We start from the raw sequence: 27845 nt of genomic DNA on the forward strand, positions 1-27845 counted from the left end.
TTTTCCTCTAGAAACTTTTCAATTTTTTTTGCTATTTGTTCTATTTTGAAAATTAAGAATCTAGTCTCTTTCATTTTTCTCTCTTTGTGAGTAAATAATAACTTTTCGGCTTGAACGACTGAGATGCGACAAACAGTTAGGAATTGACACTTTCGACCCAAATTTGGGTCGAGCTAAAATCGATCCAAAGTTCACCCCGAATGGGTCAAAACCCATATTGCCTTTTAGAGTGAGCTAAAGGGCTTGCAGAAAATTCACGAAGGTCGAACGCCCAAACGAATGAAATGAGGTTAGGCAAACAGGCAGTGAAGCTGGCCCTTCCTCATCTCGATATATTTCATTTATCTACTTAAAGCAGAAAGTATCATGCTGAAAATTAAATTTTAATTGAAAAAAAACGTGGAAAATCTCCATTTAAGACATTCAAGTTTCCTATCCCCAACAGAAGCATCTGGGGATTCAAAAGTAAATCACTGGCGACTCAAAAGAGAGGCAAATCTGTTACCAAGCAAAGTCAATTCATCCACTTCTTCTTCATCACTATTTGTTTCATCATCTTCTTCAGAAAAATACTCATAATCTATTGCCTTTGTTAATTTGCTTTTCCTCTTCCTAGATTTTTTGCATTCCTTGGGTAAATTTGTCAAGTTAATCTTGAGTGCAGAAAACGCGTCAAACACCTTTTCTAACAATAAGTGTACTGAATCAGCACTCTTTACTACTTGCATCCAATCCTGTCTCATAGATATGAAATTCACAGCATTATAGAGAAATAGTCCATTGTAGTGTGTCATCATGTTGCACTCAGGATATGGACACTGAAGCAGCCGGTTTAGGATGGTTGCAAAGAAAAAAATGATTTGAAACTCGGCAAACGTGTGCACTGTATCTTTGTCATATCCATCCGAATCAATTAAATTCCGATCTAGCTGATACAATTGAAGCAGTTTTTGATTTGCAACAAGACAGTCCTCTGTACATAAATTATACCAGAGTTGACAAATACTACCATCACTTGAAATTTCTGATTTCAAATTTTTCTTTAGCCTTTCTGTTTTTTCGATACTTCTAACCCGGCCAATTTTACAAGGCACTGCGTCAAACATCAGTGACATCAATATTAGGCTTTGAAATTGTTGCAAGGTTGGACTTGAAACTTGGAACCAAAAAATTACTGAACAAATAAAAATTTTCATATTATCAGGAAACAAATCAACTACGTTGCTACCAACTTCATCAATTTTTAAGACTTTCTTGAAAAAATCAATTCGAACAAGTGACGATAATTTAGAGATTTCACTTAATTGAGGAACTCGTTCGCTCTCATTGTTATAAAACGAAATAATCCTATGCTCCAGCTTGCCACCGACCCGTACACCAAGTTCAATTCCTGCAGTTTTGGCACTGTCATCCTTTAACAATGATACGTCAGGATGATCAACACTTAGTAATACTGCTGAAATTGCTCTGAATATGTCTATTGCACTAAACAGGCTATAAGGCCTACTTGCTTTCTCTACTTGAGGCAAATAAAGGAATTTATGATTGCAGGGAATACAGAGTATCCACGAAGGAAAACAATGATTCCTATATGCAGTAGAAAACCACTCTGGAAGAGGATTGCTGTTTTTAGAATAAATTAAAGTACTATATTCCGTTTCATTCAGTATTTTTTGAACAAGACTTGGGCTTTCTACGTCTTTCTTAAGAGAATATTCTATAAGCTTTTGAAGTTCTTCCTTTTTGTTCTCAGGAACTGATGCTAATATCTGAAAAGAAAAATGAAATGCTTATCTTAAAGCGGCTAATGGATTGTATTTACATTAGCACTTATAAATCAAAAAATCAAGGAAGTTCGAGAAGTTATTCAAGACATTTTAATCACTTTGGTATGAGCAGAAATTATTTAGAAAAAAAAGATTAAAAAATCATATAAAACAATCCTATCTGAAACTTCGTGTCACAAAATAAGGATATGATATCAGTAACTGTACTAATCCTAAAAGATCAAAAATGTAGTTACAACAACAATGAACATCCCATAGAACTGTATATTTGGAGTCTGAAAAACAAACAACATACCCATCAAACTCTTTTTGAGAAGAGTAAAAGAGTCTTTAAAACAAATAAAAGAGTGGTTAAAAAAACTCTTTGTAAAAGTCTTGGAGCAAAATAAAAGTCTTTGCACAGAAGTAAAAGAATATTTATAAGTCTTTGAGTTAAAAGAGTTTTTATTTAAATCTCTGAGGAGAACAGTAGTTCCTCGGATAAGACTGACTTAACTTTTACCACAACTAAGTCATTTCCATGGCGTAGTGGGGAAATGGTATATACCTGAAACCTGTTCGATGCATACCATGCTCAAGTTACCATCAATTGTGTTAATTGTAGCAGCTACACCACATGGTCCCATGAACTTGCAGATAGTATCTATTGGAACTTGAACCAGAAATTAAATGAAAAAATAACTTTCTTCAACTGAAAAAAGGGGCAACATTAGTATTTAAAAAAACAGACATTATACAATATATGAGGGGACAGTCCCTTTCTCAACTTTCGCTCTTTACGCTAAAGTTTGACTTTTTGGCACAATTCTTTAAGAAAGACTGCTCGAACACAAGCGCCGCTTAATTTGAATCTGAGGAATTTGGAAATTTTTTTAAACTTTAGCGTAAAGAGTGAGAGATGATGAAGGGGCATTCCCCATCATATACGGTATAATTTTTATTCGTTTTAAGTTTTAATGTTGCTCCAAAGTTTCAGCTGAAAAAACTTATTTTGTAATTATTTAATCTCACCAGGTATTCAATCATAGAAGTCATCATTAAGGATGTCCCAAGATTCTTTTTATGGTAGAATCAAAGACTGTAATGTTTACCAAACTGGTGACTGTTTTTTTAAAAAATATTTGCCATTAGAAATCGTGTTGAGATTTAAAAATCAGAAACAATGTTCTATCATAGCCTTAGCAAAGAGCCATCTACCTCTCACGCAGGAGCGTAATTTGCTATGGCGCAGGGGACAACTGCCCCCCCCCAGGCCTCGGTTTGCCCCCCCCCCCCACCCCAGACCCCAGTTTATCTCCCAGCTGAAATTTAGTTTATTCAAAAATCTTGTCAAAACTATGGTAAGCATGCATAATTCAAGTATCAACAAAACGGATCATTTTCCTTTAGTTATATAGTGCTATATAGTACCAAAATGGTATCAAATGGCTCATTTTTCAGTTTTTACAGTCATTTTCACTTGATTTGAAAAATTAGCTCCAACTTTCCCCCCCCCCTGGATTTTGAAAAAAATACCCAACTGCTCTCACGTATTAATTTCACCCTCCGACCACTTTGTACAAAAGACTTAGCTGTAGAAATTCTGGAGCGGACTGATTCAAATAGAAATTAAATATTATAGTGCCGTCTATTGGAGAGGACCCTTTCAATTTGAAATCGACGATTCTAGTTCTGTTTATAGAGGCTGCGGAATTTTATAGACACCAGCCTCCTCCCTACCCTTATTTGCTATCCAGCCCCCATAGCCCCTAAAGACATAGGATGAGAACTTGACAGAGTCAGTTTATTTAAGATTGTCAAAAGGTTGACAAATGAGCCTCATTAGATAACATGACCCCAAAGCTCCATGGGAATGGCCGTAGTTATGCAAGTTGCTAATAGTACAGAGATAGGTTTGAGTGTCAGAGGGGATAAAAATGGGCATTCTTTTTTTTTATTTTTATTAATGACCAGTCTGAAATTAAAGCGTTAAATCCTTGGACCAAGAGCAACCTAATATACAAAAAATACTGTTAGGGGCGTAGGTGCCCCTAAAAGGTCCCACCCGAACGGATATTTTTATCCAGTATGTCAAATTCAACTTATAACTTTTGCTAGTTTTTTTCACAATTGAACTAGAAAACATTGACGAAAATATGGTAAAAGTGTTCACAGATTTGAAAAAAAAGAAAAAAAATAAATAGAAAATCGCAGTTTTCAGACATGAATATGATTAATATAGATCCAAAAGCATAAATGTGCTTATTTTGATCACCTTGGTACTTCTAAAAAAGATGCATATTAGAAATTAGTACAAAAAGAAATTTTTTTCTTACTATTAAAAAAAAGAAATAAAAATAACAAATTTATAGTGTATTCTTTACTTGGCGCCCCAGAGGTAGACACTCCCTAAGCTTAAAGTAATTGAATTTTAGATTTTTTATTATTCTAGATCAACAAAAAACCAAAATATTTTGGGAGTACATATTTTGGGAATATCCTAATGCGATGTTTTTTATGCACCCTAGAATAAATTTTCTAGGAATGTTCTAGCATGAATTGAATTTTCTACGAATGTCATCGTGAACAATTAATTTTCCTTCAGTTTATGCTAGGGCCACAAGCTACAGGTTGAAAAAAGTCTTCAACCAAAGTTTTTTTGTTTTTTTTTCTCTCTTAAAAGCAATTATTTGTTTTGATCAGTTTTTTTCTGCCTCAAATTTTCTTGCTAATAGTTTTTGTTACAACGGTAGAAACAGATAGATTGATTTGTTAGAAAAATTCTTTAGCAATGTTAGTTAACAATTTTTGTTTAGACGTTGGAAACATAATTGTTAACAAAATTATTAGCTAACAGTTTTGTTTGGACGGTGGAAAAAGGCCTTAGATAAAAGCCCCTAAAATTGAAAGCTTACCACTGACTGATTCATGTGTTTTCAGCGTTTCAAAGTTACAAAAGCACTGACAAAATATTATAAAAGGACAGAGAGAGAGAGAGAGAGAGAGAGAGAGAGAGAGAGAGAGAGAGAGAGAGAGAGAGAGAGAGAGAGAGAGAGAGAGAGAGAGAGAGAGAGAGAGAGAGAGAGAGAGAGAGAGAGAGAGAGAGAGAGAGAGAGAGAGAGAGAGAGAGAGAGAGAGAGAGAGAGAGAGAGAGAGAGAGAGAGAGAGAGAGAGAGAGAGAGAGAGAGAGAGAGAGAGAGAGAGAGAGAGAGAGAGAGAGAGAGAGAGAGAGAGAGAGAGAAAGAGAGAGAGAGAGAGAGAGAGAGAGAGAAAGAGAGAGAAAGAGAAGGAGACAGAGAGACAGACAGAAAGAGAGAAAGAGAGAAAGAGAGAGAGAGAGAGAAAAAAAAAACAAAAAAAAGCAGTTTCAATACTCCTGGAAAAATTTCTATTGGCATCAATGCTCTAACAAAGAGAAAAAACATACCTTTTCGACTGCTGATTCAATTTTCTGTCCTCGAAGCCAGGACGTAACTGCCTTCAGCCTTCTATGAATAGCTGTCACTCCTTTTTCTTTTGAAATGGACATGCCAGACCAAAGTTTCTGGAAGGATTCTAAATCTACATAGTCATTGCCAAGAAGAATCCCAACGAGAGGTAAATGTGATCTAGGGAGTGAGCCAATTTTTTTCAAAAAATGATCAACATAAAACATCTTACATGATATTGCAGTCCTTTCTCCTCCATCAACCTTGATAAGTGAGGGAGAAAAACTTAGAGAATTTAAGGGAATAAGTTCAATCCCAAAAATTATAAAATCTGAATCACCACTTAAGACAGGGCAATTTAAGATTTTTGATAGCAATGCAATTTCATCATCGGCTTCATAATCACATTGAACTACTTGATAGTTATGCTTTCTACACGCATCAATAAAAATATCCTTCCCAAAAAGCGGGAACACCTCTAGAGACCCTTGCCGATATGGATCACAAGAAATCGCCGCCCTCATCCGCATCCGAATCCTCTTTTTCCGTGTCTTCTCCTTCCTATTATCAACATCAAGCCCACCATCAAAAACCATGATTGGTTTAATGTTACATGTGTCAAGTAACGAACAAAATGCATCAAAATGTGAATAAACCTTATCATAGTCACCACCAAAAGCTGCATTTAATCCACTACATGTTCTATATAATAAGTGAAGAAGATTGTTTGCATCGACTATAATTGTTGATGAATGTAGGGCATAGTCTACCATGAACTGGTTCTGGTTATTCTCAACAAAAGTAAATAATCCTCTGATGCCCATTTTCTGCAATTCTTTCTTTCCCAAAAGGTCATAGGTTTTTTCTTAGACTGAAAAAAGATCAAATTAGAGTCTAACTAGATAACAATCAACTCAATTAGTTAATTACACTGAAACAGGTATAAAATAATTAAGACATTCTTGACGTAATACCTTAAATTAGGTATATTTTTTCCAGACCACATTGCCTTTCTATGACTAACAAATAAACATTCAAACGGGGTAAGTCCGTTTATTTAGACATTGAAAACAAGTCCAAAAGTCTAGATATTTCTATCACATATACAACAATCGTCATCAGTAGAAATACTAAAGTGTTAAAACTAAGACTATTATATTTATACAAAACAAAATAATTAACTTCCGGGTCATTCACTAGATTTTTCTGAGAGAGTTGAATAACAGGGTTCATTGAAAGTCTTGAGATTTGAATTTTCTTCTTTAATCTTGCCTAAATGTAAAATAAAATTTCCAATGAAAGGTTTTGTACCTGTTTTCACTGTCTAAATAAATCGACTTATCCCATTTGAACGTTTATTTGTTCACCATAGAATGGCAGTGTGGTCTGGAAAAACATACCCAATTTAAGGTATTACGTCGAAAATGTGTCGTATATACAGGGAGCTGAGACCAATCAAGTATAGAACTATAAATTCAACATTTCTTTCGCAATTGGAAGAAAGAGAAGACTTTGCCACCTTCATTGGAAATTCACTTTATATTTAGGCAAGGTTAAAGAAGAAAATTTAGATTTCAAGACTTTGAATAAACCCTCCTATTGAACTCTTTCAGAAAAATCTGAAAACAGGGTTTTCAGAAAAAAAACCTGTTTTTAAACTCTCTCAGAAAAATCTAGTGAATGACCCAGAAGTTAATTATTTTGTTTTGTATAAATATGTTAGTTTAAATTTTAACACTTTAGTGTTTCTATCGATGACGATTGCTGTATATGTGATCAAAAAATCTAGACTTTTGTACGTGTTTTCACTGTCTAAATAAATAATCTTATCCCCATTTATTGAACGTTTATTTTTTGGGGATATGAACGTTCATATCCCCATATGAACGTTTATTTGTTCATAATTAAGACACAAACAGTTAACAACCAAAAAGCTAATTTTCGAGGGAGAAGGTAAAACAGAACGAAAACACTAAGGCGAGAGATCTCAAATATTTTAGTGAGATTGTGCACAAGAAAGATTTGGCAAAAATAGTAAATTTCATTCTGGTAGCAAGATCAAACTTAACAAAACATGTGGTCACTGTTCCTTTACTATAATAAATATTCACTAAAAAATAGTAATAATAAGACAGGGTAACAAAAAATATTTCTGAAAATCGTCCAGGGTTTTCCAGCTGAATTAGACTAATTTTGATGCTCTAAGTCTGAAAATGATCTTGGTTTTTTTCAATCAGGTCAGAATTTTTTGCTATAGAAATTTTTTTAAAATCCATTTTGTGTAAAAAAAAACAAATTTAAGCGGATCATCAGCTGACTATTCTTTCCGTTTTCCTCAAGAAATAACCGTCAACATTTTCAAATTTAATTTTTATTTACTCCATCAAAATTGATAAGCATAATTCATAATAGTAATAAAAGAATGAGCGTAAACAAAATTTTTGAGTTCACAGCATAAATCGGTATTTCTTTGATTCCCGTTTGTGAGCAGCAGCTGGGTTGTCTATCTTCACCGACCAGCAGTAGTCCTTCCTCATGACTGCATCCCATCTTCCCTGGTACCTCTTCTCAATTTGGCGCATGTCCTGGTGCAACCTTTCTCCCTGCTCGTTACTCATCGCCCCAAGGTTTTCAGGAAACTTTTCTATGTGTGAGAACAGTAAATGCATGTTTATTCTCATCAAATTACCGAGTTTCTGGAAGGCCTCTATCATGCTGCTTACGAGTATGGCGTGGATTGCTGCCTTCGTGTTCCCCAAGAACTTGTTCACCATCCGCACAACCAATTTTCACGCAGCACACTCTAGCGTTTTCATTGAGGTTTCGAACGGTGTGCTCTATAGGAGCTGCCGTATCTGTGGGCCATCGAAAATGCCAGCCTTCAGGTTCTCAATGGTCAGTCAAGGAAATGCTCAGCACAGGTAGGTGAAGCACCTTCCATCCTTGTCCAGAGCGCGCGTGAACTGCTTCATTAATCCAAGCTTCGTGTGTAGCGGTGCGATCAATATATTCTCCCTGGCAACAAGAGGTTCATTTATGATGTTTCTTATATTATACATGCATATAAAGCATGGTTACTTCGTGAACCCGGACTGCTGACCAAGTAGAAAGTTCATCGTCTTAAAGTCAACACAGATGATCCATTGGTGATGCTCATATTGGATTTTGCTGAGCACGGAATTCACTGCTTCATATTTTTCTTTGAGAGTTGTGGACTGCACAAGAAGGATTGAGGCGAATTTGTTCCCGTTGTGGAGGAGCACACACTTCAAAGAGCGCTTGTTGCTGTAAATGAAGAGTTGCCAATTCCTTGGATCGTATTGAGCAGCGACGAGTTTACCAAGAAGACTGGAGACATACCGGCAGTACACAAGGTCTTACTCGTGGCAGAAGTACCCCATATAGTCCTCATGCCGTCTAAGAAAAAAAGTGATATGTGAGTCCTCACCAAATAGATTTTCTCTTTGAGTCTGGAAACCAACAGCTCTGAGGAAGTCTTCGACAAGTTGAGATACCAAACCAAATCATTAAGCTCACATTGTGAAAAGGGCTGCAGACTATCTTGTGCTTTATATTCCTCTTCTATAGATCCTCCTTCATTTTCAATGGTGGCCTTGTCATCACTGTCGGGAAGCTCTGTGAACGCTGGTATAGGAATCTTTAACAATGAGCAACTGGACAGCGGGCAGATGGAAGGTCGGAGTTGTGGAGGCTGTGTCAATTCTTCCGGTTGATGCCAGTAGTATTGATGGCACAGAATCAAGAATCCAATGCATGGTCTAATGGCTCCCTCCAAGCCATTAGAATCCCAACCTTCAGTGAAGTTTTCGCGCCATTTGATTCCACAGACGTCTTGCACACCATGTACGGTGCCCATGACCTATCTTGGTCACCCAGTTTGACTTCAAAGTAAGCCTCGTAGGCGCGCTTTACAAATCCTATAATGTTTCTCCTGTCCATTGACAGCGTGTAATCTCTGCAGATGTAGCGGAAAACGTCAGGATCATTCCTTCATGACCGTCGCACCGAAGGCATATCGATCAAGTGAATAGAAAATGCAGGTTAATGTCAGGCAGTGAAATTTAGAATCAATTTGATTGGCTAAGGGTTAATTAAATAGCCTTGCAATCATGCATACACGAATGCAGATTCTTTAGAGAAATAAACTAATGTTGTAATTCGATATGTTCTACAAGCAAAATATGACTGAACTTGAAACCCCTGATATTAGCATATATATAGCTCGTCAGGTTGACCTTTGGGTGTATCTCAAAAAGTTGACTTGATAGAGCAAAATGAATGTGATATTCGGACTCAGAACACCAAAATTAGTCTAAATCATTTGAGAAACCCCTGGCGATTTTTTGGCTGTTAATCAGTGTAATTATTAGTTTTATTACCAATTATCAAATATACAAAATGATGTAAATAGAATAGTAAAAAAAAAGAAAAAAAAGAACTAGAACATGCAAAACCACAACTTGCCAACACATTCAAAACTACATAATCAATGAATACGGTATGTTAGGGACAAGTGAAAAAAGAAGTATCTTTTACAGTTAAAAAGACAAAAACAAAAAAACAGTAAGCCAAAATCGAGAAAAAAGAGTAATTTTTGATCCTTTAAGCAGCTCAAGCAGAACCTCCCCTAAGCTTAGACCGTTTAGACTTCAGGAGCGAGTCAGCCCAATAGCAACCAAAACTCTAACATATAATATATATATATATACATATATATATATATATATATATATATATATATATATATATATATATATATATATATATATATATATATATATATATATATATATATATATATATATATATATATATATATATATATATATATATATATATATATATATATATATATATATAAAATTCATGATCTTAATGTTACCCATCAAAACCTACGAGCCTGAAAAATTTGCCTGAGTTTTGAAAAGTAGGAAACATACCCCCAAAAGTCAAGTGATCTTAATAAAAATCACGCCATCAAATTCAGCAAATCAGAGAACACTATTGAAGAGGTTTCAAGCATTGTCTACAAAAATGTGGAATTTTGTATTTTTTTTCCCCAGAAGAAAGATCAGGGACGTATGGTTATTTTTGTTTTGTTTTGCTTGTTTGTTCTCTGTTTTTTCCAGGGGCGACCGAATTGAACAAAATATTCTGGAAGATCGGGAGAGGGTTCATTCCAACGAAAAATACAAGTTCTAGTGCCTCTTTTTCAGTAAACATAAAAATTGTCCAATGAGAGAGTGGAGTTTCCTGTCATTTTGTGGCATCAAACTACGATTTTGCCCCAAGGAGGATCAAGTTATCATTAATTGACGATTCTGAGACAGCCAATCGATTTATGAGTATTAAAAACCAAATATTCAGCTTCCCAGTTGCAGAGTAAATTATGTCGCATGGCCACGCATTCGTTCCTGAAAATTCACGTAGTCCAGTACATATAAGATAAATTAAATATTTTAAAACGAAAGTAAGGAGTTTTCTAAGGGGTATTGTCACGGGAAATTATTCAGGGAGAATTTTTAGTAAGAAGGAATTGTCAGGGGGGGAGTATTTCCCGACACGACTTTAGAAAACTTGAGAACTTTACACTGTGTTCAGAATAGTTGAAACGTCCAACAAATGTGTCATCAAGGATAACATGACCCCATAGCCCCTTGGTTAAAGGCCACTTATAACGCAAATTACCAATTGTTTATAGATAGTTTCTATATTTGAAAAAGAGGGGCATGTTTTATAAGGGTGTCCAATTGGGTCAAGGCTGTAAAAGATCTTTCTCTTGGCCAAGATCACACATTTTGTTAGAAAAGTGTGTGTGTGTGTTAAGGGGCGGGGAAATAGACAAAGAAAACTTTTGTCTCTAATCAGTTAGAAACATAGCCATAAGCCGCTGGGCAAAAGGGAACTTAACATGCAAAAAAGACTATTAAGGGCCCCACAAAATGGGGCCTAAAAAAGGGTCACAAAAATTTTTCTTCCGATTGGCTCGAAAGTTAAATCATTAGTTTCTTGGGCGAAAGAGACGCATATGCAGGATGAGGGCTGAAAGAGGGCCTAAAATTCTTTTTTTAGTTGGGGACGTGGAAATGGCCCAAAATTTTTTTTTTCAATTGGCATTAAACTTCCAGGTCATTGATGTATGGGCTAAAGAGACCATATATTCCTATTTGGAGTGAGGGGGCTGGTAAGGGACCCAGAAATTGGACAAAAATCTCTACTTCCCTGATTCAAAACTTACAGCCGCTCAGGAGGAATATAGCATAAAAAAATAGTTTTGTGGTGTGCTGCTCCCTCAAAAGAGACGCAACAATTTTACGATTGGCTCTAAACTTTTCAAGGATCTTTGTTGGACGACGGGGACTACAAATCTTGTTAGGAAGGAAGAGAGGATTTGAGGACATGGAAGTGGGCAGAAACACTTTGTTATCTGTAATCAGGGAAATTAATAGAAAAACTACATTGGGCCATTTGGGGCCAATAAAGGGTAAAAAAAAAATCCAGATTCAGATTTGGAAGACCATAAATAAGTATTTCCCTATCGGCTTTAAATTTACACATAGATAAGGCCAAGAGAAGATTAATAAGAGCGATAAATTCTAAAAAAAATTAGGCCACAAAGATTTGAAACGTAAGAAAACAGATCCAAGATTTATGTGTCTCTCCTGTAGTCCACCACTTAGCATAGTAAGCCCCATGTAAGATAAAATAAAATTTGTTCATGAAATATGGTTTAAATCAACTTTGCTTAAAAGAAAGTTAAAATATTCTAAAACAGTATAAGAATAAAAGTTCCAGCTGCATAAATTTGGATTTAACTAACGAGTGTGGAGGTTGAGATGGGAACAGCCCCCTGATGTACAGAATAGTTTCTGTGCATTTTAAGTTATAACTGTTTATTTTCATTTTACCAAAATTGTTTTTTATTTGATTTCTGTTCTTTTTCATAGTCTACCCAGGGTTACCCTAACTGTAAAGAGGGTTACCTCACCTCAGACCCAACAATTAAAAAAAACGTTTAACTTCAGCACTTAAATGCTTCAAGAAAGAAAGCTCATTTAGTGTATTTGCTTTTCGAGATTATTCATTCACCTCATAAGAAAAAGGAGAAATCCCTCATTTTGTAGATACTACCTTTAGTTCTATCATAAATATTGAATTTATGATACAACAATTGTTGTTGCTTATGCAGTCAAAACTTTTTTAGATTTTCAGTTTCTATTGACAAGGTTTGCTCTTTACTTACCATTTGTTACCCTGAGCTGTAATGCTCTCTTAAATATGAAGTAGGGCTACTACTCCCTCCTTTAACAGCCGCTTTTCACATTCAAGTTTAACATTCATAAAGCAATGCTTCAAAAATGATAATTATCCCTCAAATATTTATTAGGAGGGTGGGGGTTGTAACATTAAAAATTGTTTGTAGGGTCATCATTTCCGCAGTTTTGAAGGCAAATTCTTCAAACAAACCAGTTTTATACGAAAATTCCCCATGAATGCCAGTAGGAGGTGGGGGTAATACCCCCTAGATGTAAAAAGGTAATAAACATCGTACATAACTAGGGAATAAGAAATATTACCCTTTAAACTGGTAGCACTTACCAAGCCCCCCACCCAAAAAATTTACTGACAATGCTTGTGGTACCCTGTCCCCACTTTCACATCTCTGGGCTGGTTTATGCTATATACAAAAATATATTGTTGGAATCGGAGTTGTGCTATCACACCCCCAGCACCAATATAATAGATGTAGACTAAAAATATTACCAGGAATCAAGATGGATTAGAGATTAGTTTCTACTAAATTTCGTGACAGTGCACAGGCATTGTCCCCCTCCCCTCCACCTTTCCACACTTTTTGCTGGTAAGAATACAAAAGAAACATTTTATCTTACAAAAGAAAAGATTTTTGTACAATAACAAGGGATCTATCGCTTTGCAGCAATCTTATTCAAGCTTAGTCCAAATCAAGGGAGAATATAGATTAGTTCCTACCTTACCTTTCCCATTCCAAACCCCTTTCTACAGGCTTGTGGAGAGTCAGTTTTACTACTGATGACGGTCACTGTATATGTGACCGAAATATCTGGTATTTTTTGTGAATTTTCTATACACCGTCTTTTAAAAAGGATTTTATCCCTATTTTGAACTTTTATTTTATCGTTGTGGAGAGTTAGAAAAATTGGGGATTAAAATGCACTCATTGAGGCATCTAACGCCCCTTAAACAACCATTCACCACCCCTTCTTTATAAAAGCTGGTGTGCAGTTATATATCACAGCACATAATTTTAAGAAACATCAGGTGAATCGACATAGTTAAATGAAGCTTTAAAACAGAAGTCTCTTTTAACCACTTACTTTTTATGGACTACATAATTTTTCAGGAGCAAATGCATCATTGTGTGGAATTACTTCCTCTGAAACTGAGTACTTCCTCTGAAGCATTATATAATTTTTCAATACTCTTAAATAGCTTATATTCATTATCTCATGATTTTTAATTAATAGCAAATTGACCCTCTTTGGTACAAAATCAAAATGATGCCACGAAAAAGATTTTACCTTCACTTTTCTCTTCAAATATTCAGGTGCTACGTTTAATCCTATTAGACTAAAATTTTCCTCAGAGCTTTTACAATCACTCATTTGTAAGGCAGTCTTTTCAGTACAAGTTTTGTTGATTAATGATGTATAGAGACATAAATAAAAACTAAATAAAATTAAAGAACACCAAATGAGGAGAGAGGGAGGGGGGGGGGGTGGCATCCTCAAAGACCTAATTTCCACAAATTTGAACAACTTTGAACAAAATGGGTATATCAAAATTTTGATTTGATGTGTTTGGGGAAAAGGTGGGCGTGAGAGGGGGGTTAGATGCCCTCCAATCACTTTTGTCTATTAAAAAGAAACTAGCCCTTTGAATTTCCAATCTAATGAGCCCTTTTTGAAGTTTCTACGACACCGCTTTATATATAAACCTTATATGCCCCCAGGGCACAACTCACAACCCTTGCCCTGAGGGCTGTGGGGGATTGTCCTCCTCAAAAACATAATTTCTATCTGGAAATCAACTGCACTGAACAAAATAGCAATCTCAAAATTTTGATTGGATGTTTTTCAGTTCATTCAAATTTCCAACTGAATGAGCTCTTTTCGATGTTCTACAACAACTTCTTTGATACAAAGTGTCCTAGTCTAAAGGAATAAAATAATAAATAATACATTGTTTCAATATCATTCTTATACACCCCCAGGGCAAAACTTAAAACCCTTGCCCTGAGAGCTGTGGGGGAGTTTCCTCCTCAAAAACATAATTTCTATCTGGAAGTCAGCTATGCTGAACAAAATGGCAATCTCAAAATTGTGATAGGATGTATTTGGGGAAATAGCGGGCATGGAAAGGGTATTAGTTGCTTTCTAATCACTTTCGACTACTAAAAAGGGCACTAGCCATTCCAATTTAAAATCAAATGAGCCATTTTCCAAGTTTCTACAGCAACTCCTTCGATACAAAGCGCCCTGGTATGTAAAATAAATAATACATTGTGCCAACATTGTTCTTTACTTAGGCAGCGCTATTGCGCTGGTTATGATAGTATGCATAAGACCGAAAAAGCTTACTCACAAAGCTAATCATTAAGTAAAGAACGATGTGGGCACAATGTATTTTTTTTTCTTCAGCCAGGCATATTGTATCAAAGGAGTTGTCGTAGAAACTTCGAAAAGGACTCATTCGACTGGAAATTCGATTGGAAGGCAACTAACACCCCTTCCACACCCACCATTTCCCCAAATTCATCCAATCAAAATTTTGAGATAGTTATTTTGTTCAGCGTAGTTGATTTCCAGAGGGAAATTATAATGATGATGAGGACACTCCCCTAGAGCACTCGAGAAAAGGGTTTTAAGTTTTGTCCATGGGGCATATAGAAACGGTCTTGGAATAATGTATTATTAAATATTTTCTCATTTCGAGCAGGTAGCTTCGTATGGAAGGGATCGGCGTAAAAGCTTAAAAATGGGGCTCATTCGATTGTAAATTGAGAGTTCTAGTGCCCTTTTTATTAGTCGAAAGTGAATGGTGGGCAACTACCCCCCCCCCCCCGAACACATCCAATCAAAATTTTGAGATAGCCATTTTGTTCAGCGTAGTTGATTTCCAGTTAGAAAATATGTTTTTGTGGAGGAAACTCCCCCACAACCCTCAGGGCAAGGGTTTTAAGTTATGCCCTGGGGGTATATAAGGTTTTCATAGAAGGCGTTGTCGTAGAAACTTCAAAACAGGTTCATTCGTTTGGAAATTCGAAGGATTGGTACCCTTTTTAATAGTCAAAAATGATTTGAGGGCAACTAGCCACCCCCGCCCCCCGCCCATCATCCCCCCAAACACGTCCAATCAAAATTTTGAGTTAGCAGTTTTGTTCAACTTAGTTGTTTTCAAGCTAGAAAATATGTTTTGAGGAGGACAAACCCCCACCAACCTCAAGGCATGAGTTTTAAGTTATGCCCTGGGGGCATATAAGAACAATGTTGGCACAATATACTATTTATTATTTTTTCCCTTTAGAGCTGGGCACTTCATATGGAAGGGGTCGTTGTAGAAACTTCAAAAAGAGCTCATTCGATTGGAAATTGAGAGTTCTACTACCCTTTTTAATAGTCAAAAGTGATTGGAGGGCAACTATCCCCCCCCTGCACAGCAGTCTCACACCCACATCCCATGAGATAGTCATTTTGTACAGCGTATATGATTTAGATATAGTCAATATGTTTTTGGTTAATCACCCAAAGCCCTCAGTACACAAGTTTTAAGTTATGCCCTGGGGGCATATATGGTTTTCATAGAAGGCGTTGTCGTAGAAACTTCAAAAAAGGCTCATTCAATTGGAAATCCCAAGGGCTAGTGCCCTTTTTAATAGTTGAAAGTGATTGGAGGGCAAATAGGCCCCCCGCGCCCATCCTTCCCCCAAATACATCCAATTAAAAATTCGAGATAGCCATTTTGTTCAGCGTAGTTGATTTCTGGATAGAAACTATGTTTTTGAGGACGATACTCCCCCACAGCCCTCAGGGCAATGGTTGTAAGTTATGTCCTGTGGGTATATAAGGTTTTTAAAGAAGATGTTGTCATAGAAACTTCAAAAAAACTCATTCGATTGGAAATTCAAAGGGCTAGTGCCCTTTTTAATAGTTGAAAGTGATTGGAGGGCAACTAGCCCCCCTCCCACGCCCATCAATCCCTCAAACACGTCCTATCAAAATTTTGAGAGAGCCATTTTGTTCAGCGTAGTTGATTTCCAGATAGAAAATATGTTTTTAAGAAGGACACTCCCCCAGAGCCCTCAGGGCAAGGGTTTTAAGTTATGCCTTGGGGGCAAATAAGGTTTTTAAAGAAGGCGTTGTCGTAGAAACTTAAAAAAAACTCATTCGATTGGAAATTCAAAGGGCTAGTGCCCTTTTCAATAGTCAAAAGTGGTTGAAGGGCAACTAGCCCCCCCACGTCCACCATTCCCCCAAACACATAAAATAAAAATTTTGAGATAGCCATTGTGTTCAGCATAGTTGATTTCCAGATAGAAAATGTATTTTTGAGGAGGACACTTCCCCACAACCCTCAGGGCAAGGCTTATAAGTTATGCCCTGGGGGCATATAAGGTTTTTATTGAAATTTTTGTCACAAACTTGAAAAACGGCTCATTCAATTTGAAATTCAAAAGGCTTGTGCCCTTTTTAATAGTCGAAATTGATTTGAGGGCAAATAACCCCCCTCTCACGCCCAACTTTTCCCCAAACATATCCAATCAATATTTTTAGATAGTCATTTTCTTCAACGCAGTAGAAAATTTTGAAAATTCTGTCTTTAAGGTTGACAGCCCCTCCCCCACAGCCCACAGAGAAAGGGTTGTTAGTTATGCCCTGGGGCCTATAAAGTTTTATTGAAAGCGTTGTCGTAGAAACTTCAAAAGGGCTCATTCAATTGGAAATTGAAAGGACTTATGCCTTTTTTAATAGTTAAGAATGATTGGAGAGCGACTAACAGTCCTCTCAGACAAACTATTTTCCAATACACACTATATCCAAATTTTGAGGTATCCATTTTTTTATACGGCTTTAAACGCTCTGGACGTCAGGTGTGTTAAGATCATTACCCCCTCAGAGCCCTCAGTGCAAGAGTTGTAAGTTATGCCCTGGGGGCATATAAGGTTTATACAGAAAGTTGTTGCACAAATTGTAGGCAGCACGATCGCGCTGCCTAAGTAAAGAACGGGGAGACTCGAGAACGAGACAAGAAAAGGGGACTAAGTAAAGAGGAGGACAATCCCCCACAACCCTCAGGGCAAAGGTTTTAAGTTATGCCCTGAGGGTACATAAAAACGACGTTGGCACAAAGTATTATTTATTAATTTTTTCCTTTAGAGCAGGGCACTTTGTGTCAAAGAAGTTGTCATACAAACTTTGAAAAGCGCTCATTCAATTGGAAATTGGAGTGGCTTGTGCCGTTTTTAATAGTCGAAAGTGATTGGAAGGCGACTAAAACCCCTCTCACGCCCACCATTTCCCCATCCAATCGAAACTTTGAGATAGCCATATTGTTTAACGTAGTTGAAAGTTCTGGAAATTCGGTCTGAGAGGATGACAACCAACCTAACAGACCTTAGGGTAAGGGTTGTAGTTTATGCCCTGGGGGCATATAAGGTGCTTATAGAAAACGTTGTCATTCCCAAAAGTGCTCATTCGATTGGAAATCGAAAGGCCCAGTGCCCTTTTTAGTAGTCGAAAGTGATTGGAAGGCTTGACATTTTAATAGTAAAGATCAAAGTGGGTATAATGTATTATTTTTGTTGTTGTTGTTGTTTAGACCAGGGCATTTTGTATCGAAGGAGTTGTCGTGGGAACTTTGAAAAGGGCTCATTCGATTGAAAATAGAAAGGGCTGATGCCCTTTTCAATAGTCAAAAGTGATTTGAGGGCAACTAATCCCCCTTCCAGTCCCACCCTCCCACTCCTATCCTCCCACGCCAACCCTTCTGTTTCTGTTCTTAAAATTCGTCTAAATTAAAATAGAGTAACTACATCCAAACTATCAAAGACAGCAGACAGATTTTTTTGCAAGTGGTTTCAATTTTTCTACTTCAGGTCAAAAGGGAAAGCTTCGGAACTAAATCAAATAGTTCTATTTCTGTCTTGATTTTTAAAAGGGTGTAAGTCATTAAAAATTGCTGAAAATTTTTCTCCAGCATACAAATAGCAGGCCAAACTATAAAGTCTTAAAAAACGAAAAGATTTAAAGTATTATTTTCTTTTATTGTCAGTTTAATATACATACGTATACAGATATTTAGTAATCAAAATGTTAATATTATTAGATTTATTAAAGTTATAAAAGTAAAAATATTTATATTTTTTAAGTAAAATGCAAATTTTGTTCTGGCCTTGGGAAGGCATAGTGGTCTTGCACCCAACTTATGTTAATCTCTGCTTGTTTTGAGTTTGACTCAGTTAATTATTATAATTTCTGCTTGTTTTGGGTTTCATTTATTTATCGATGCTGATTTGTGGTAGTTTCACTCTTGGTAGATTATTTGATTTTATTTTTGCTCATTTTTGTTTAATGGAGTTCTATACTTTTCTTTGAAAAACTTATTTTGTGGAAAAAGTTTTTTTAATTATTGAATCAAAGCTGAGAAAAATAAATTTCAAACTTTCACCAGTGACTGTCAAAATATTCTTCTAAATGCAGAAAATATTGTTCAGGTGGCGGGACAAAAACTTCTTTTTTTTCTTCCAACGATTTATCTAATCCATATTTTTGATTTCCAAAGGTATGGTAGGCACTGATGACATTATCCATGTCAAAATCAAAAACCCAATCATCATTGCTATCATTTTCAATTTGTTTGGTTTGTTTTACCTTGGCTTATCTTTTGTCATTATGAAATATATATTGCCAAACATTTATTTTTTTTAACAAAGATATGGTATGCATTGATGACCTTATCTATGTAAAAATCCCAAGCCCCATCATCATTGCTGTCCAGGTTAATTTTCATTGACTCGCTCACATGTTCGGTGTTGCATGTCTTGTAACCGCATGTGTCTTTGCTCTTCATTTTCATTTTTGACTTGCTCACATGCTCGGTATCGAGTGTCTTCTAACCGCGTGTGTCTTTGCTCTTCATTTTCATTTTTAATATGCTCTAATTGTTGTTTTTGCATATCTTCTAATCACCCATTTCCTTGCTCTTGATTTTCATTTTTGACACATTTTTGGATTTTGATTACTTCAAACAATTTAGCAATGGCCTTTGCTTTAGCTGTCCATATTTGTGTTGTCACACTTAATGGTCCAGGTTATTGAATTTCACATCTTATCACATTTGATAGTTCAGGTGTTGGTTCCAAAGAATCATCCTTTATAGTAACTGCAACTGCAAATTTTTTTTTTGGGCCTTCCAACATACATTATATTCATGGGCGCCCATAAGCTGAATTCCAGGGGGGGGGGCAAACTTCGTCTAATTGCTACTTTTAATGCTATATAATAGAAATCTCAGAACAAACATATAAAAATAAGGCAGCATAATTCAGCCAGGGGGGGAATGAGCCCCCCCCCAGCCCCCCATATGGGCGCCCATGATTATATTATATTAATAACTGCTGTGTTGGACACTCAACAGTCTTATGTATGCTATGCATGACATCATATAAGAAAATAATTATATGATGCCATATACGGTGTCATAAGAAATGCTTATATGATGTACTAACAGAGTACTTGATCCCTAGCACAAAACAATAGCAAAAATCGATTTTTCTTCCACATTCCTTTAAATATTTGAAATAGCATAATCATCTTGAAACAGTATTATCATCTCAAGTTATATAGCATCAACATTGATCACTAACTCAAGATCCTAGCAAAAATCTGCCTTTCTGCCACCTGCCCTCACAAAATTCACAAGAATAGCATTATCATTTTCAGTCTTATATCACCATCTTTGATCCCTACCACAAGAATAACATTAAGACAACCTAGCTTTTCTCTTTTACACAAACTTATCATATCCTTTTCAGATCATATCATTTCTGACAATAAAATTATAAATTTTATTATCAAAGTGGTTGTTTTTTTCTGTGTTTTTTTTTCTGATTGTGGCTTAAATCTCTTTCTCAATCCTCTACTGATTAATAACAATTTCTTGTATTTATCATTCTCTACAAAATTCAGGGATCGTTTTGCCACTATTTTTGCATGCCTATTAGCTATTTCATTGCTTTGCATACCTACATATGCAGGTGTCCATATTAGCTCAATTGTCAATCCATTTTGTTACAATTGATGGAGAATGTTGCAACAATAGCTAACTTACCGATTTTGATCTGCATCAAGTACTCTCTGAAGAGTACTGCATCAAGTGCTCTCTGAAGAGTACTGCATCAAGTACTCTCTCTATTGCTTCAATTTCCACTTCAAAGACAGTTGAGTGGTATGCTGGAGATCTGGATAATACAAAGTTCTTTTGAAGGACCACAACAGCACCCTCCACTGCTTTCTCTTCTATTTTAGGTTCAGTATATATTAGATGGAAATTTTAAAATTTCTCTGCAATAACTTTAAAAAATTCCATTTTGTGGATAACAGACTTCTGCATTTTTTTGAATTTCTTCTACAGTGCAAGGTATTTGTATTAAGAGCTATGGTGAGGTTACTTGTATTGTAACATTCAATTTATAGAGAAATTTTCACCTTTTCTCATCAGTGTTTCTGCTTTCTCAATGGGCTCAAATTGTTCCTTATTCTATTTTTGGTGTGAAATAGTTTGCATTTAATAACAAGTTTCTTAATTGGATGATTTCTATCTGATGTCCATAGCCTTTGTATATACTTTGATAATAGTACATCTCTTCTTGTTGACAGTTGTTCTATACCAGATTCAATGGATAAGAAGGGAATTGGGGTGGCCTATTTTGCTCCAAAAACAATCCTAATAGCTGTATTTAACACAACTCCTAGCTTATTTAGCTGTCCTTTATTTGTACTGCCATATATAATGGTTCCATATTCAATCTTTGCTTGTATGTGCTTAATATAAAATTCTCTCATTACCTTAAATTGCAGCTTGGAGCAATCTAAAGATTTATCTTTGTAGAGCTCCACAGTTGACAATTTGAGTTGAATTCAGGATTCTTTAGTGACCAGGTATACTGTGCTGATCCATATCTTCCCAGTTGAGTTTACACTCTCTGTAGGACCAGTCAGCATCCAGTCTTTGTTTAAAGATGTCCATAAATTTAGCAGTAACAGTTTTTTCAGAGAGTTAATTCCAAGAGTTGATGATTCTTGAAGAAAAGAATTGAGTGCAGACTCTGGATAGGGTAGGCAGCTTAACAAGTTTCAACTGATAACCTCTAGTTCTTGAGTTAGGGCCAACAGTGGGAAATAATGCTGGGAGTGTATTAGCCCTCATTAACTTATAGGTTAAAATGGGATCAACTCTATTTCTCCTTTGTACAAGAGTTGGGAGTTTCAGCTTTGCTAGTCTTACAGGGTACTCATTACGGTTAATTGGCTCCATACCTTCTCCTTGCCATCATTTTCATCTTTTTAAGGCATGAGAGTTACAGATATTCAATATGTTTGGCAAACTTAACCTCAATGTCCATCATTATCTGATTGCTTTGTATTCTTGAACTATTTCAACATTTTCTCCATAGAATTTCAAATCCAGTATTTCTGCTTGGTGTTATTACAATTGCTTTTGCTTTGGATGGTTCAAATAATATATCTAGAGTACTTACCCACGTTTCTCTCTAGAGAAGTATTTGTTGGGCTGCTTTTTCTGCTTTCTCTAAGGTATCCTGGACAGACCAATTCTTGTTGTCATCAGCAAATATGCAACCACTACATGCATCATCTTCAACAAGAATGTAATGTTCACTTATGTTGTAATAATGAGGACCAAGGACCCTTCCTTGTGGAACTCCTCTTTATATTTGAATCTTGTTTTCAGATTTAGACTCTCCAACAAGTAGGCTGCTGCAACTTCTCTGCCAGACATATATTGTAGAGAAAACTCCATCAATTACCATGGATATTAACTCATAGGTTAAAATTAACTCCCTCATTAACTTATAGGTTAAAAATGGCATCACCTCTATTTCTCCTGTATACAATAGTTGGTAGTTTCAGCTTTGCTAGTCTTGCAGGGTACTCATTACGGTTAATTGGCTCCATACCTTCTCCTTGCCATCATTTTCATCTTTTTAAGGCATGAGAGTTACAGATATTCAATATGTTTGGCAAACTTAACCTCAATGTCCATCATTATCTGATTGCTTTGTATTCTTGAACTATTTCAACATTTTCTCCATAGAATTTCAAATCCAGTATTTCTGCTTGGTGTTATTACAATTGCTTTTGCTTTGGATGGTTCAAATAATATATCTAGAGTACTTACCCACGTTTCTCTCTAGAGAAGTATTTGTTGGGCTGCTTTTTCTGCTTTCTCTAAGGTATCCTGGACAGACCAATTCTTGTTGTCATCAGCAAATATGCAACCACTACATGCATCATCTTCAACAAGAATGTAATGTTCACTTATGTTGTAATAATGAGGACCAAGGACCCTTCCTTGTGGAACTCCTCTTTATATTTGAATCTTGTTTTCAGATTTAGACTCTCCAACAAGTAGGCTGCTGCAACTTCTCTGCCAGACATATATTGTAGAGAAAACTCCATCAATTACCATGGATATTAGCTAGTAGTCCACTCAGTATTTGTTGGTGGACTATGTTGTCAAATACACCTTAAACATCTAGAAATATCAATATTGTGACTTTTATATTGTTTAATGCATAAATTACATCTCTCAATATGGTTAGAAGACTATCAACTGTGCTTCCACCTTGCCAAAAACCTTTTTGAATGTCCTATAGAATTTGTGTCTTTTCCACAATGTAAACCAGCATTCCTATCTGTCTTTCATAAATCTGTCCAACAACTGGTAGTAATGTTATAAATTGGTGTTCCACTGAATTGTTTTTGCCAGGTTTTGGTATCATGACTGTTATGCCTTCTTTCCAGCACTCCGGAAATTTTGCCTCTTCCAACAATATGTCTATAATCTTTAATGATTCCTGTTTCCATCTAATTGAAAGATTATTCAAAATTCTGGACAGATTTCATCAGGCCCCTGGGGATGTTTCTGGCAATTTGACTAACATAGCTTCTAATTTCTCTTCTGCAGAAGTTATGTTGTATGGTTCATTACTTACCCCCTCTGCTAGTTTTATGGCTTTTGTGGATAATTTTGAGTGTAGGTCTGTCTTTATGAATTGATCCTGTTTACCTATACCTTAGGTGCCTACTTCCTGCTTCAGACTTTTTCCTATCATCAATTATTAGCTCCCCATTAAATTGCATATTAACTCCCCATTGCATGTTACCCCATTAAATTGGGTGTTTGGATTTGGAGGGTTACTTTTACTACATATTCTGTTTATAAATGTGTACACTTTCTCATATGAATTTATGAAATTCAAACTCTCTACAAACCTTATCCATGAATCACTTTGGGCATTACTTGAGGCTCTTGCAAATTTTGCTTTAGCTTTATGTAATTATCTGTATATAGGGTTTTAATGTGGTTGTTTTTCTAGTTACTTTCAAAGTATCCTTTGTATTCACTGTTCCACCATATAGGTTTTCTGCAGTTAATCTTCTCTTTTCCTCTGTGGGATAATTTTGTCTGCTGTCTGCAGCAGGAGTTGTTGGAATTTATAAGTTTTATCCTCTGTGTCTTCAAAAAAATTGAGTTCATCTTCCAATTCAATAGCTCCCAGGCCTCTTCTATACTCTACCCAATTTGCTTCTTTTAATTGAAATTTTACCTGGTTATCAGTTTTTGGTTTTCAATTCTGCCTTTCATAATTACAGCTAAGTAGTCATTGATCAGATTATTAAATTATGTTGTATTGATTTCAGTTGCCATTCTAGTAGATCCAAAGGCTAAATCAATTGTAGAATATGATCCCCTATGTGAATTTACCCTAGTGGGTAACCTATATGGTGTCAAAAGAACTATTTTATTTTGTTCTTCCAGAACCTTCTCTGATGCACTTCCTTTACTGTTTTTACTTTTGCAGCCACACAATATATCAGACTGGGCATTAAAACCTCTTACTATTAAAAGCACTTCTGTTGGTTTTACTGCTTCTTTAGCCTACTATTTAAACAAATCTTCCAAATGTTACTTCCTACTGGGCTATACATTTCAGCTAATACCAGTGCTGGTTTAATATATCTATAAACTCTACACAATAACACTTCAACCTTTGGATTCAACACCTGATGGTACACATTCTTTTTGATGGCTGTGAGCAGTCCACCTCTTCTACCCTCTTCTCTGCCCTTTCCTGGTAATTTTTTATTGGGGCATTTCCTAAGCTTTAAGATAAGTTTACTCAAAAACAAAAATTCAACATACCAAAATAATTGGTCTGGATGGTTCAGCATCAAACTAACTATGCTAGATAGCATTTACAGATTTTTTAGAGAATGCTATATGGTAGAAAGGCAGCCTGACCCATTATGACCTGTATCACAGTAGCCTATGCAGCTAACACACTTTGCATGCATCCTCATTATACTTTACTAATATACAAAGGTAAATTTCTAGGTAGCCGCATAATTTAGCTAAGATGAAAGTGAAAACATTGTTTGATGCCTTTTTTATGCTCTTTCATAATTCAAGAATTGCTTCTGGGGCTAGTTACATCTTGAGCCCTTAAAGGGGCCCCAAAGGTATTTCATTTTATAACCACACAAAGAAGTTATCAACACTAGTTAAATTATTTAAAAGTGGTTAAAAACATATCACTAGTTTAGAAATAAGCCTAGGTTGTTTAAGAGTAATATATCCCAAAAATACTTATTTATAACAATTGAAACCTTATTTATTAGGCAACTCAAATATACACCATTTTCTGACTGTTTCAAGTTTTTTGAATGCTGTCAAATAAAATAGCACTGAATTTTACAATCTGAAACTTTGCCGTTGACAATTCAGGGTATATATGCACATTAGGGGGATGGGAGTGTGTAAATTTCATGGTAAATTTGCAGTTGGCCGTATAATCATTTGTTGCTTTTTTTATGCTCTTTCATTATTCAAATAAAATACCTTCAGGGCCTCTTTAAGGGCTCAAGATGCAATTAGTCCTAAAAGAGATTCTTGAATTATGAAAGAGCATAAAAAAAAACCATCAAATGATGTTTTCACTTTCATCTTAGCTAAATTATATGACCACCTATAAACTTACCTATACAAATATATAGCCCAAATTATATATTTCCAATTTGTTCTGCTACTCATCACTTGTTTTTCTGGTTCTTGTTTTGTCACAGTTGATTCAATTTACAGGTACATGGGTTGAAACAAGAGACACATTGGAAGAATATATGGAAAATATATAATTTGGGCTATATATTTGGAGAGGTTGAGGATAAAGTATAGCAGGGCTGCATGCAAAATGTGTTAGCAATAATTATTCTTCATATTATGAAGTATGAATTATTTTTGGTAAAATTCTGCTTTAGTTACTTTTGGCTATCTTGGAAAATGGCTAGGTTAGGAAAATGAAACTTTCATGAATGGGTCTAAAGGCTAAAGTCAGGGCTTCCACTTCTAAGGAGATTACCCTATGTTATGGATAAATCATTTTTTTTAGGTATACTCATTTTGAATCTAGGGACTAAGGGCCATCTTAGGGACAGTAATGATTTTTAGGAAAATCTGGGGTAAACTAAGGATCTTAAGGAGATTTTTTTTTTCAAACAAAAGTCTGAAAAACTCTCAAAGATTGTGTATGCTCAGTTTTTAAAAAAAAACTTATGTAACAACACTGGCTTACAGTGCTGTAATTGCCAAAAATTTCAAAACGCTGAACCCTGTAATATTACTTAGGTAGCCTAGTATTTATTTATTTTTTTATGCAATGGCTTTGAATAGTGTAAACTACCAACATAAGGGAGTATTGGTTAGGCTATGCAGCAATTGTGGGTAAGGTTTATATTAATGGATTATTCAGGTAGCTAAGAAATAATTGATGAGTACATTGAGTACAACGGCTGTTGTACAGCACGCTAGAATCGCGTGGGTAAAAAAAAGGTTCTGATTGAGGTAGGCGCCAGATTTTATTTATTTATTTATTTATTAGCCGAGAATGGGGAATAAGAAGAAGAATAAAGGAAATAATGACAAGAATAAGTTGAAACAGGATGATCAAAATGTATCCAAAGAAGCTGGAGAAATTTACAAATCTACTCCAGTAAAGACAGGCCAGACACGGCCTTGTGATGAAGTCTCAGGAATGGACTCAACTTTTGATGTTAGTCTTGTGTGAGAATGCGAAAGGACAACTGCTGGTAGCATTTCCATGATTTTAGAAATGTTACAAACATTACATAAAGATGTTTCAGATATTAACTGCTCACTGAAAACCATAGAATCTGATATGGAGATTATAAAAAAATTAATCGATCACCTTGGTTCGCGGTGTGCGATTATTGAAGCTAATGCAAGCAAAACTAATGATGAAGTGGATAAACTGACTGATAAGACGCATGCGCAAGAGGTCATAATAAATGAACTTTGTACTCAAGTTGCCCTGTTAAAGAACCAGTCGATGTTGGTTCAAAATATGGATAAGAAGAATAATGTTCTGTTTTGGAATGTTAAGCCTGGACCGAGTGCAGATACTGAAAGCACTGTCAAACGTGTTTTAGTTGATGGGCTCGGGATTCCTGCTTTGGATATTCCATCTTTTTCTGTTGTTAATGTTACGGATAATTTTGTAAAGATTAAAACTGCGGAATATCAAGATCGATTTGCTATTATGAGTAATGCGAAGAAAACGAAAGGAAAAGACTTAGGTTTTAGCAAACCCGTTTTTGTGAGTGATGACGTAAGCAAGGAAGTTAGATTGATTAGGAGGGATCTAACAGACATTGATATGTCTTAAAATTCTACTCAAATAGCAGGAATTGCATTTTCAGAACTGAGGTAAGAGAAAAGAAACTGATAACTGAAAATAAAGGTAAAATGTTGCTTTGTCAAAATTTCAATAAGTATAGCCTAGACCTGTCATGTAGGCAAATTTCAGGACCCTCTAGAGGGAGAAGGACTGGAGGTATGTACTTCAAAATACCTTTCCAGGACATATTGTAGCCTGTAGACCCATCCCTGAAAGTTTCCTTTTCCTAATCAAACTCCTTTCAATAGCCAAAAGTGGCTAAAGTAGAATTTTACCTTATTTTCTTAACATGTTTCCTTCTTTACAGCTCTTTCACTAGAATTATGATCGTGTTGTCTGCGGTAGAGCCTGGCCCCAATACTGTAAAGCTAGGGATATAGGTACTACCAGTGGCAGATAGACTATATTGTAGGCTAAGCCTATACATGTGAGCCCGCCCTTCCTCATTATTTGGGCTAACAACATTTGACCCAACTGGAAATCCCAATTTATCTGCAGGCAAAATACACCACAGGGTTCAAATAAAGCGAAATAATCGAAAACTGAAACTCAAAATAATTTACAATGCCTTCCGTTTTCATCCAAGCAATGTCAGGC

At 35.8% G+C, this 27845-nt stretch overlaps 1 protein-coding gene across 3 annotated transcripts; it reads right to left on the minus strand.

Moving 5' to 3' along the window:
• Positions 1 to 27845, minus strand: LOC148945413 (single-strand DNA endonuclease ASTE1-like). Of its 3 annotated transcripts, none has more exons than XM_089098751.1 (3): positions 27812 to 27845; positions 5194 to 6065; positions 1 to 1769 (listed from the first exon to the last, which is right to left on the minus strand). In XM_089098751.1, the coding sequence occupies exons 2-3, from the start codon at positions 6016 to 6018 to the stop codon at positions 471 to 473; spliced, it is 2124 nt and encodes a 707-aa protein (XP_088954877.1). In that variant the 5' UTR covers positions 6019 to 6065; positions 27812 to 27845; the 3' UTR covers positions 1 to 470. The 3 variants fall into 3 exon arrangements, with proteins under 3 accessions (XP_088954877.1, XP_088954879.1, XP_088954878.1); XM_089098753.1 differs by lacking the exon at positions 27812 to 27845 and adding an exon at positions 27636 to 27795; XM_089098752.1 differs by lacking the exon at positions 27812 to 27845 and adding an exon at positions 27524 to 27542.

The sequence above is a fragment of the Artemia sp. Qi Xiang Cuo genome, chromosome 13 (genome assembly GCF_049724085.1).
Source record: "Artemia sp. Qi Xiang Cuo chromosome 13, ASM4972408v1, whole genome shotgun sequence".
Lineage (NCBI taxonomy): Eukaryota > Metazoa > Arthropoda > Branchiopoda > Anostraca > Artemiidae > Artemia > Artemia sp. Qi Xiang Cuo.

Excerpts from the sequence above, each read along its gene's own strand:
- LOC148945413 (XM_089098751.1), bottom strand. The coding sequence starts at position 6,018 with ATGGGCATCAGAGGATTATTTACTTTTGTTGAGAATAACCAGAACCAG. Across the intron at positions 1,770-5,193 it reads TTGAATCAGCAGTCGAAAAG|ATATTAGCATCAGTTCCTGA; the intron begins GTATGTTTTTTC and ends TTTTCTTTTCAG.